The sequence below is a fragment of the Oncorhynchus mykiss genome, chromosome 8, assembly GCF_057628025.1.
Source record: "Oncorhynchus mykiss isolate SJ-2025 chromosome 8, ASM5762802v1, whole genome shotgun sequence".
In the NCBI taxonomy this organism is placed as follows: Eukaryota; Metazoa; Chordata; class Actinopteri; order Salmoniformes; family Salmonidae; genus Oncorhynchus; species Oncorhynchus mykiss.
In genome coordinates, this window is record NC_143029.1 from 48,096,010 (window position 1) to 48,107,277 (window position 11,268).

General features: G+C 43.8%; 1 protein-coding gene across 1 annotated transcript; it reads left to right on the forward strand.

Annotated features, from left to right (window-relative positions):
- Nucleotides 1–3,541: 3,541 nt before the first annotated feature.
- On the forward strand, nucleotides 3,542–6,412 carry LOC110529116 (B-type lectin plumieribetin-like). The gene is made up of 3 exons (XM_021611258.3): nucleotides 3,542–3,680; nucleotides 4,003–4,096; nucleotides 5,908–6,412. The coding sequence occupies exons 2-3, from the start codon at nucleotides 4,007–4,009 to the stop codon at nucleotides 6,172–6,174; spliced, it is 357 nt and encodes a 118-aa protein (XP_021466933.1). The 5' UTR covers nucleotides 3,542–3,680; nucleotides 4,003–4,006; the 3' UTR covers nucleotides 6,175–6,412.
- Nucleotides 6,413–11,268: the final 4,856 nt, after the last annotated feature.

Genomic DNA, 11,268 nt, shown 5'->3' on the forward strand with positions numbered 1-11,268 from the left:
ATTACATCCACTGCTTCACATGACGACAGCATGGTTCTCAGGAGACCCTAAAACATTAAACAATACGAATTACAATTTCATACTCATGTCACAATGCCCATAAAGCTAGCTACATTGGCTACATTTTCTGGTGCCTCCCTCCTGTCAGCATCGATCTGGACATGACAGACTGTACTCAATACCCATAGGCTATCACCTACACCTTGACATTTAGGCTAATTATTTATGTGCATTTACATACACGTTTTTCTTAAAAGAATAGCAAGTGTTTTTCAGTTTAATTTGCTATTTTGGTTCATGTCCTTGTTGCCCTAGCACGGCTAATCCCAAACTGGGGTACACGCAATGCCACCAAATACAAATCTGATTCACATTTCCAATCAGTCCTTTTAGATTTTCCAATGGGGCTATACATTTGGGTAATGTTTATTTTGTTTCACAGCCTAAAATAAAATTAAACCATCTAGTGTTCAGCGAAATAACAACACAATGTAAAATACAGGTAGCCGAGTCAAATAATTAACATCCAATCACATTAACTGTAACACTCTCGTGGTAAACCTTCAATTTACATTTTAGAGGAGTGGTCTCAACACTCAGTCGACAGAGCTCATTCAGTAAAGAGAATGTTAAAAAGTATATTTTCTGTGTTGTTTCCTGGGGTCTTTATCTTTTACTTGAAAATGAAGTCATTTGTAAAACATGCAATTGGATATATGCAGCATATATAATAATGTTGCACAGAAAATATTGAGTATGTAAATAGACTAATAAAACATTGCAAGTTTTCCTAGCCACCTTCTACATCTGCATTGCTCGCTGTTTGGGGTTTTAGGCTGTATTTCTTTTTAAAATTTTTACCCCTTTTTCTCCCCAATTTCGTAGTATCCAATTGTTGTAGAGACTATCTTGTCTCATCGCTACAACTCCCGTACGGGCTCGGGAGAGACGAAGGTTGAAAGTCCTCCGATACACAACCAACCAAGCCGCTGCTTCTTTAACACAGCGCACATCCAACCCGGAAGCCAGCCGCACCAATGCGCCGGAGGAAACACCATGCACCTTTCCACCTTGGTTAGCGTACACTGCGCCCAGCCCGCCACAGGAGTCGCTGGTGCGCGTTGAGACAAGGACACCCCTACCGACCAAGCCCTCCCTAACCCGGGCGACGCTAGGCCAATTGTGCGTTGCCCCACGGACCTCCCAGTCGGTTACGACAGAGCCTGGGCGCAAACCCAGGGACTCTGATGGCACAGCTGGCACTGCAGTACAGCGCCCTTAACCACTGCGCCACAGCCCTTTAGGCTGTATTTCTGTGTAGCACTTTGTGACATCTGCTGATGTGAAAACGGCTTTGTACATTTGATTGAAATTTGATTGATGAGACTGCCCTGGTGCCAGCCTTCAAGGTTAAGAACGTCCCTTGAAGGAAAAAACAATAACACTATCTCCAAAATGTTAAGAGACTTATAGGAAGGACAGAGTGTTATTGATTGTCATTATTACACCATCATAAGCAAATAAAATTATAAATTATGTGCCCAAGCATTTCTTCAACACATTGTACTTTGCTGTTATATTATTCTATTATCGTCTACACATCATTGTTCGATCTGACACCTCACACCTGAATGTGAAAATTAACAAAAATGTAGTAGATTGCTGGTGTAGTAGATTATTAGTTTATATCATCTCTATAAATACAATTTCAACTGAAGTCCATCTTCAGATTTGCAGATAGGTTAAACGACTACAGCCTGCCAGAGACATGATCCCACGTTCCCCCCTCACCCCATTCTAACTGAATTTGCACAGATAGTGATGCTCTCATAATGTCCCTTTTGATTACACTTCAGTAAATTAACAGATAGCTAGATCTGGATCTCAATGCAGAGAACAGGTACAGTTTTCTTTCCATTTTCACAGATAAAAACCTTGTGCATATTGGATCTAATCATATTCACAAACAAGTCAGACGCCTCTCGCAAATCTAATCAGATGATTTTAAATTACACCCTGAAAGAAGCTTGTCTATTAGTCTGGAAGGAATGCTGACTTCAGCAGAAGAGCAACAGCATTTCTCAAATAAAGGGAGAGCTACAGTTTTCATTTGATTTCATGTTAATAGTGGGCAAATATTATTACGTGGTCAAATATTATTATTGATGTTGACAGTTAAATGCTGGCCCTTACTCAGAGGGAAAGAATGAACGACTTAGCTATTTTGTAGTAGCACAACATTTCATTTTACAGTAGTTTAATTTTTCAGAGTTTATTGGTAATTGAAAATGTGCGCTCTTACTTGCTTGGTGATCGTTTGACACATCACATTAAAGTATCTCTTTCAAAGAAGCAACAGATGTGAAAGGCCTTCATACAAAATGATGTTATCAGTGAAAACTGATACTTTTATTTGGTCTTCACCCACATCTTCAATCACAAATAAATACTTGTGATTTTTTGTTTTTATCTTCTCCAACATATTTATTTTACTGTAGGGGAAAGTGCACCTTCATCAAAAAGGTCAGGTTCTGAGGGAAGCTGTTTTCAAACATCAAAAGATTTTAAAAAAAATAAGAAGAAGAAAATACAATTGATTGATTGAAGGGAAACTTTCCAACATTTCCAACAACTCCTTGGAAGTGGGAAATACAAGGTTCCAACTGGAAAATAACCACTTGAACAACTGTCCCAAGTTGGAATTCCAAGGGGGGAAGTAAGAGATAACGTTGATACCCAGAGTTTACAAGTTGTGACATTTCATCACTGACCTTTCACCTTTTCAACCAAAAGATGATCAAGCAAATCCATTGACAGTGTCAAACTTATCAATGTGGATAATGTAGCTAGTGTGACCATACTCTCAATGTTAGCTAACTTTATCATGAGCAACGTTAGATAGCTCATGGTTGAATCATTTTTTAAAACTTGAACACAATCACATCAAATTTATAACTGGGAGATTTCCCAGTTCCGATGAGCATTTGAAGACAGCATTAATGTGCTTGCTGAAGGCCACACCGTTAGTGATATTCCTTATCCAATCTGAAGCATGACCAGTACTGGTACCTCGAAAAACGAAATAGGACATATCAAAGTAACAATATACTGTAATGATCGGCTAAAGGTAGATGGTGTTAAAACAACATTCAATACTTATCTAGAATGCAAAGCATGCCTACCAGCTAACACTTTTTCAGTAGCTAAATAATTCCCCGAAAATGTAGGGGCTAATTAGTCACTACTATGAACGAAATTCAGAGGAACACTTGGCCACCAAAAATCAAATGTAACTTTATAAACGATTTGATCTTTTAAAAGATTATCACAAGACCAGTTCAAAACAAGTATTTAGCACCCTCAATGTGTCCAGCCAGATCCACCAGCTGAAGATGATTAAAGTCTAATCTAGGCAATCTAATCCAAACTATGAAAGCATCTTATTTTTCAAGATTCCAGTCCAATTAATTACCACACGTTTTACTGGGTTCATGGGTGTCTTATGCATCTCAGTGTCCATTCAGCCATGAAAGAAACCTGTATTCTGCTTCAATGTCCTCCTCCACTCTCTCCATCTTGCCCTCTTCTCCGTGGGTATAAAAAGGACAGTTCTTTACCAGCTTCACTTCATCTGGAACCTCCAGCCTTATCAATCCAAACTACTGAACCACACACGGCCTGTGAGTATCATAACGGGGGTTTACCAACTTAAGTATCTGGGTATAGCATGTATCCTGCTAAATGTTGTATTTCAATCACCAAAAAACGGAAATGTCTTTGAAGGCCACTTAAATTCTTGCCAACTGTCAAAATGCCTCATGTGAAGGGTGCTATTCACCTTTTGAAAGGTGGTCCACTGAATGGCCCATTATTGTACTATTTCAAAAGCTATTAATTTATACATTTTTGCCATGGAAATATTTGCTAAGGGAATTTAGAAAATGCAAGGTATATATTACATTTTTTGCTAAGCAGGGTTTATTTACTTATTCTTTATTTCAGAATCATGAGCAGGAATTACATGTCCAAGTATGATGAGATGCGTAAGGGAGACATCATATGGTCCAATAACAAGGAATACAAGGCAGTTTTCCAGGTAGGTTTAAAGCGTCTTAAAAGCTGCTATATACAGTGCCTTGCGAAAGTATTCGGCCCCCTTGAACTTTGCGACCTTTTGCCACATTTCAGGCTTCAAACATAAAGATATAAAACTGTATTTTTTTGTGAAGAATCAACAACAAGTGGGACACAATCATGAAGTGGAACGACATTTATTGGATATTTCAAACTTTTTTAACAAATCAAAAACTGAAAAATTGGGCGTGCAAAATTATTCAGCCCCCTTAAGTTAATACTTTGTAGCGCCACCTTTTGCTGCGATTACAGCTGTAAGTCGCTTGGGGTATGTCTCTATCAGTTTTGCACATCGAGAGACTGACATTTTTTCCCATTCCTCCTTGCAAAACAGCTCGAGCTCAGTGAGGTTGGATGGAGAGCATTTGTGAACAGCAGTTTTCATTTCTTTCCACAGATTCTCGATTGGATTCAGGTCTGGACTTTGACTTGGCCATTCTAACACCTGAATATGTTTATTTTTGAACCATTCCATTGTAGATTTTGCTTTATGTTTTGGATCATTGTCTTGTTGGAAGACAAATCTCCGTCCCAGTCTCAGGTCTTTTGCAGACTCCATCAGGTTCTCTTCCAGAATGGTCCTGTATTTGGCTCCATCCATCTTCCCATCAATTTTAACCATCTTCCCTGTCCCTGCTGAAGAAAAGCAGGCCCAAACCATGATGCTGCCACCACCATGTTTGACAGTGGGGATGGTGTGTTCAGGGTGATGAGCTGTGTTGCTTTTACGCCAAACATAACGTTTTGCATTGTTGCCAAAAAGTTCAATTTTGGTTTCATCTGACCAGAGCACCTTCTTCCACATGTTTGGTGTGTCTCCCAGGTGGCTTGTGGCAAACTTTAAACGACACTTTTTATGGATATCTTTAAGAAATGGCTTTCTTCTTGCCACTCTTCCATAAAGGCCAGATTTGTGCAATATACGACTGATTGTTGTCCTATGGACAGAGTCTCCCACCTCAGCTGTAGATCTCTGCAGTTCATCCAGAGTGATCATGGGCCTCTTGGCTGCATCTCTGATCAGTCTTCTCCTTGTATGAGCTGAAAGTTTAGAGGGACTGCCAGGTCTTGGTAGATTTGCAGTGGTCTGATACTCCTTCCATTTCAATATTATCGCTTGCACAGTGCTCCTTGGGATGTTTAAAGCTTGGGAAATCTTTTTGTATCCAAATCCGGCTTTAAACTTCTTCACAACAGTATCTCGGACCTGCCTGGTGTGTTCCTTGTTCTTCATGATGCTCTCTGCGCTTTTAACGGACCTCTGAGACTATCACAGTGCAGGTGCATTTATACGGAGACTTGATTACACACAGGTGGATTGTATTTATCATCATTAGTCATTTAGGTCAACATTGGATCATTCAGAGATCCTCACTGAACATCTGAAGAGAGTTTGCTGCACTGAAAGTAAAGGGGCTGAATCATTTTGCACGCCCAATTTTTCAGTTTTTGATTTGTTAAAAAAGTAAGAAATATCCAATAAATGTCGTTCCACTTCATGATTGTGTCCCACTTGTTGTTGATTCTTCACAAAAAAATACAGTTTTATATCTTTATGTTTGAAGCCTGAAATGTGGCAAAATGTCGCAAAGTTCAAGGGGGCCGAATACTTTCGCAAGGCACTGTAAATAGATTTACAGATAGACCGACAATGTGTCATCTGCAGTCAGCTGAACTAGGGTAGTGTCTCCCAAACGGTTTGTGGGTTTGCACCTACCTAAAAACTTTCAAATTGGTGTGCATACCACAATCGTTTATCTCTCGTCTACACAGGAGGACGGTAACTTTGTCATCTATGGCTGGAGGCAGATGTGGTCCTCTGACACCGCCGGCCAGTGTGACGCCTACCGCCTGTGCATGCAGGACGACTGCAACTTTGTCATGTACAAGAGGGATAACAAGATGATGTGGCAAACCAAGAGCCAGGGTCAAGGGTTCAAGATGTGCCGCATGTACCTGCGCAACGACGGCAACCTGGTCGTTGAGAAGGACGGAGAAGAAATGTGGAACTCTTCTTCCTCCAAGGGCCACAAGCAGTGAATGTCCTGACCGCAACTGGCTCTATCCTAAGGGTCATCAAGGAAGATGACTACTCACACTCTGTACCATAAATCAAATCCCTGTGTTCCAATATCCACATTAACATACCACTTAGAATGAAGTGATGTGCTGTGTATGAGTTGTAAGTGGTATGCTAGTGTGTATATCGGAACATCGCCTGAAGGTATCTGACTCACAGTGAAAATATTATGCAATAAACATTTTAAATGCCCCAAAACTTTCTTGTGAATCATATGTTTTTAAGTTCCTGATGCTTGTCCACATGATTTTTGAGCCCAATGAGAAATGAATCCTTCTTTCCATTAAGTAATCACTGGTCTGAAAAAGTTGGCAAGAGGAAAGCCTTAGGTTGCTAAGTTGGTCACACTTTATTTTGATAGTTCCCTATAGATTATCTAATTTGTTCACTTGTAGCTTGCTGTTTGGACAGTCAGCATTCCAAATACAGATTTGAAAAACAAAACTGATTTGAGCATTAAGGCCTGCAATGTGAACACAGCTTTGGACTCCCTGTGTCCAATCACTGTGGTTCAAACCAATTAAATACATCAAGGAAAATAAACAAGCTCTCTCTCGATGGTCCCACCTTCATGAAGTGAATTTCCAGCAAAGATCCAAATATGACAAGGAAGGAGCTTCCAAAAGAACAGAGTTAAGGTTCTTGAAAGCTGTAAAACAAGGCAGGCTCTCTTAACCTGACTGGCCTTCAAACCTGTCAATCACTTATCAAAATTCCAACCAATCAGGGTGCTTGGACGCACACCAGGGCTCCACCCCGCACACCTCAAGAAGATGCAAATTGTGTAGTGATGGACTCTCACATGGTGGTTTTCTATCTTGAAGTGTTGTGCATCCATCAAACATAACCACAATCATATAAAACATCTTCAAATGGAAACAGATGTGTGTGTGTGTGTGTGTGTGTGTGGGTGGGTGTTTGTGGTGGTGACTATCAAAAGTACAGTGATGGGCCTCAACATCATGTTCTAACCGGACAGCACTATAGTGGGCAGAACCAAACCAATTATCATTAATTATATAGTGGGTGAGGGAATATCCAGCCAACTGCTCAGACGAGCTCCAGCTGGCCGTTGTTTTTCATGGTCCTAGGTCTTGCCGGATTTAGCGACCAACAGTTTTTTTCATGGTCCTTTGTATCGTCGGATTCTGACCTGCTATAGTTGATATGTTGAGGTGCCCCAAAGAAGAGTCAAGAGACAACTGTAACCACCCGCCTCAGCCCACACCGCCACACAAACCCATCATGCACCTGAGGAAGGCCCTACACACCTCTCTTCTCTATTAGACTACCAGGCCTTCTCTAGTTGGAAGCTGCAGAAGGAATACGAGGACCTGCGTCATAAGCAGGAAGAGCTCACGAGGGCGTACTCTAGGCCCTCGCGGCCTGAGTAACCACTGTGGGAGCACCATTTCCAACGTTACTCTCCTGACTGTCACCTCTCTAGGCCCCCTTGGCTTGAGCCATCGTCATCGTCGCGGAAGTGCCACCACAGCCGATACTCCCTTAGTTGGCCCGGTTACTCCCCTGAGAGACACTACTCCAGAAATCCCCGGACAGAGTATTTGCCACATCCACAGGACCGTTGGGACTTCCACTACATCCTGAGCTTGCCCAGCTATAAACCAAATCGTCGTGGCCCAGCTGCCCCCCCCCCCCCCCCCACCAGTCTAAGACACTTGAGCACCTGGTCAGCTTCTGCTCTCCAAAGATGTCCGGCTTCCCATCAAATCAACACAACTCCAGAGAGGACAGTCCACCACACCAAAGTCTGCACCCCCCTCAGCCGGAGCCTCAACTAGCCATAGTTAAGGAGCCTCCCACTCCAGTTGTGGACCAGCTGCTGCCATTGGTCTTGTACTGGTTGCCGTTGCAGAGTCGTCCTCTCCTCCCAGTGAGGATCCCCTGCTGCTCGAGCCAGATGCTTGGGTGCCCAAGGTTCAACTGTCTGCTACCCTGGAAACTTCAGCCACAAAGACTCCACCTGCTCTCCCTCACGAGCCTCTCCCTGTTCCTGGCCCAGAGCCCAAGCCTGTGATGGATTCTTTGCCCGCTCCTAGCATGGAGTCACAGCCTACAGCTACTGCAGAGGTAAAGTACAGCCCAGACGTTGGGGCTCCTCCAGTCACAGCCTGGTTGGATCAGCCCCTTCCGGTCTTTCAAGTTCAGCCTGCGCCACAATGATTCAGCCTGCTCCTGCTGGCCCGGCCCTGCCAACCCCTGCCTGGTGGGACATACCGGTCCCCGGCCTGTGGTCCCTGCAGTCCCCGCCTGCTAGTGTAGCGTGGTTCGTTCTGCGTTGTGTACTTTTAATTAGGACGCTGCCACAACTGGAGGTCTGCTAGTTGAATTATTTTTATTTGCCCTGCACACGAAGAGACAACACACATTATGTTAACCCTTGGCGCGGTCCTAGCTCTCAGGCACCTTGCTAGCTGGACTTCATAAGGTTGTTCCACCTCACTTCCATCAGCTGGGACTTCACCATCCTCTTGGAGTATCCTCCCAGAAAACTCAGGAAGGCCTGCTACCCAGTGGACAGTCCTGGCGTCACTCCCATCCATTTGGCTGGACTCTGCCGACATCTCAGAGGTCACGTCACCACTCGATAGAGATCTGTGACCCTCAGGTTCCTCCCACGAAGGCAAAGGCAGAAAGTTGACTGGCATAATCAGGTTCCTATGCACAGTTTTGATGCCTCCAGTGGTAGGGTGTTGGATACGATATGTGTTGAGTGAGCTGTTCTTCGCAACCACTATGTACACCACACTCTCCCAGCGATCAGCCAGTGTCTTCTTGCCCCTCTCCCCCTTGTTAGCAAGTAGAACTCTGTCTCCATTCTGCACAGAGTGACCCTTAGACCCTTTGTTGTAGACCTCGGCTTGTCTCTTTTGTTGCTTACTGGCATGCTGCTGGGCCAATGTCATGGCCTCTCTCAGATCCTCACCCAGAGACTGGACATACTTATCCACATCTACTGTGTCCCCATCCAACAGCACACTTTCAAACATAACATCTACCGGCAACCTAGGGGTGCGTCCGAACATCAAGAAGAAGGGTGGAAACCCAGTAGTCTCGTAAACAGTGCAGTTATAGGATAATGTCAATGTGTTCAACATCTGAGGCCATTTAACCTTGGACCTGGCTGGCAGAGCTCTAATCATCCCACCCAGTGTGCGATTCAGACGTTCCGCTTGACCGTTACCCATGGGATGATAAGGTGTCGTGTGGGACTTTTCAACACCAGATAACTGAAGTAATTCTGCAATAAGTGAACTCTCAAGGTTAGCACCCCTGTCAGAATGGATATAATCAGCGAACCCATAAATGCAGAATAAATTATTCCAGAGAACATGAGCAACAGTCTTAGCAGACTGGTTTGGACATGGATACGCACAGGCCAGCTTAGTAAAGTGATCAGTCACTACTAACACATCAATAGACTTGTTGTTTGAATCTTCTGCAGTCCAGAAATCAATACACACAAGTTCTAAAGGTGCCGTTGTCACAATGGAGACCAGTGGAGCTCTTGCTTCAGGCTCAGGTGCTTTACTCAACACACATCTCTTACAGTGGGCCACGTAATCCTTGACATCCTTCTCCATAGATTCCCAGTAAAACCGCTGTCTCGTGAGCCACAATGTGCGCTGCTGACCCTGATGACCAGCATCATCATGAACTCCCTTCAACACAAGGCCTCTCAAAGACACAGGTATGACATACTGGAATATGTTCTTCTTACTCACTGGGTGCTTTGAGACACGATACAGAATCCCTAACCGCGTGGTGAGTTTTCCCCACTGTCTTAGAGTATAAACTGTTTCTTTAGCTTCAAGGACTCGCTCTCTCCTAGATGGGCGCTGGCCTCTATCTACAAAGAACATGACTCTGTTGATGATAGGATCCAGTGACTGGTTATCATACAGCTCCTTGTGTGTAAGGACAGGTAAAGGGCTCTGACCCATGGACATCAACTTCTCAAGGTGCTGCACATGTGAAACGGCCCTCACTGTGGCACCATCATCCCATCAGCTGTGAGCATGGAGGACAGCAGACACCTCTTCACAGGAGACCAACCCACTGACATCGTCTCCAGCTCTACTCAACTCACTCCCAGGAGCCATAGACATTCTACAGCCAGCCTCGGGCTTTTCACAGGAGAGACGGAACATGTCTTGTACATCATCCACTCGAAGACCTCTGGCTTCCTCCAGCAGGACATCATATGGAATTCTTGTCAGTCAGTGCAGAACTTTGGAGCGGACAAATGGCTCTCCGCTCAAAGCATCAGCAACAACATTCTTGGGCCCTGGTATGTACTGGATATAAAAATCAAAGGGTGCCAGCTTTGCAACACATATCTGCTCGCATGCATCAAGTCTCGGCTTTGTAAGAATATATTTGAGTGGATTGTTGTCGGTCCACAGTAAACTTATGCCCTCGCAGCCAATGGCTGAATTTATCATGAATGGCCCATTTCATGGCTAGAAATTCCAGCCGGTGAGCAGGATACTTGGATTGTGCATGATTAAGAGACTTACTAGCAAAAGCTATTGGCCTGGCTACGGCCTTCCTATCTTGCACTTGGGATAGTACAGCTCCCAAACCACTAGTAGATGCATCAACAGAAAGTAAAAATGGCTGAGAGAAATTTGGATGAGCCAGCAGTGCCTGGTCAACTAGTGCAGCTTTCAAAGCTTCAAAAGTGAGTTGACATTCGGCAGTCCAGTCCGCAGCTGTGATCCTGCGAGAGGGACCAGGCCTCTTTCTGCCCTTGCCTCTCCTAGGCTTCTTCTGACCTGTAGTCAGCTGAAACAATGGCCTAGCAACCATGGAACAATTCTCAATGTAGTGTTGATAGTATACTACCATACCAAGGAAAGAACAGATGTTGCTAGGAGACGGAGTGACACCATCAGCTTCCATTATCTCACTCTGTCAAATTTACAATGGTTTGAACCTTAGCAGGGTCAGTGGCTATGCCCTCCTGAGAAATGATGTGGCCCAAAAACTTAAACGAATCAAAATATATTTTTTAATTTGTATCTGTTATT

Coding starts and splice junctions, on each gene's coding strand:
- LOC110529116 (XM_021611258.3), top strand. CDS start 4,007: ATGAGCAGGAATTACATGTCCAAGTATGATGAGATGCGTAAGGGAGAC. Junction 4,097..5,907: donor AATACAAGGCAGTTTTCCAG/GTAGGTTTAAAG, acceptor TCGTCTACACAG/GAGGACGGTAACTTTGTCAT.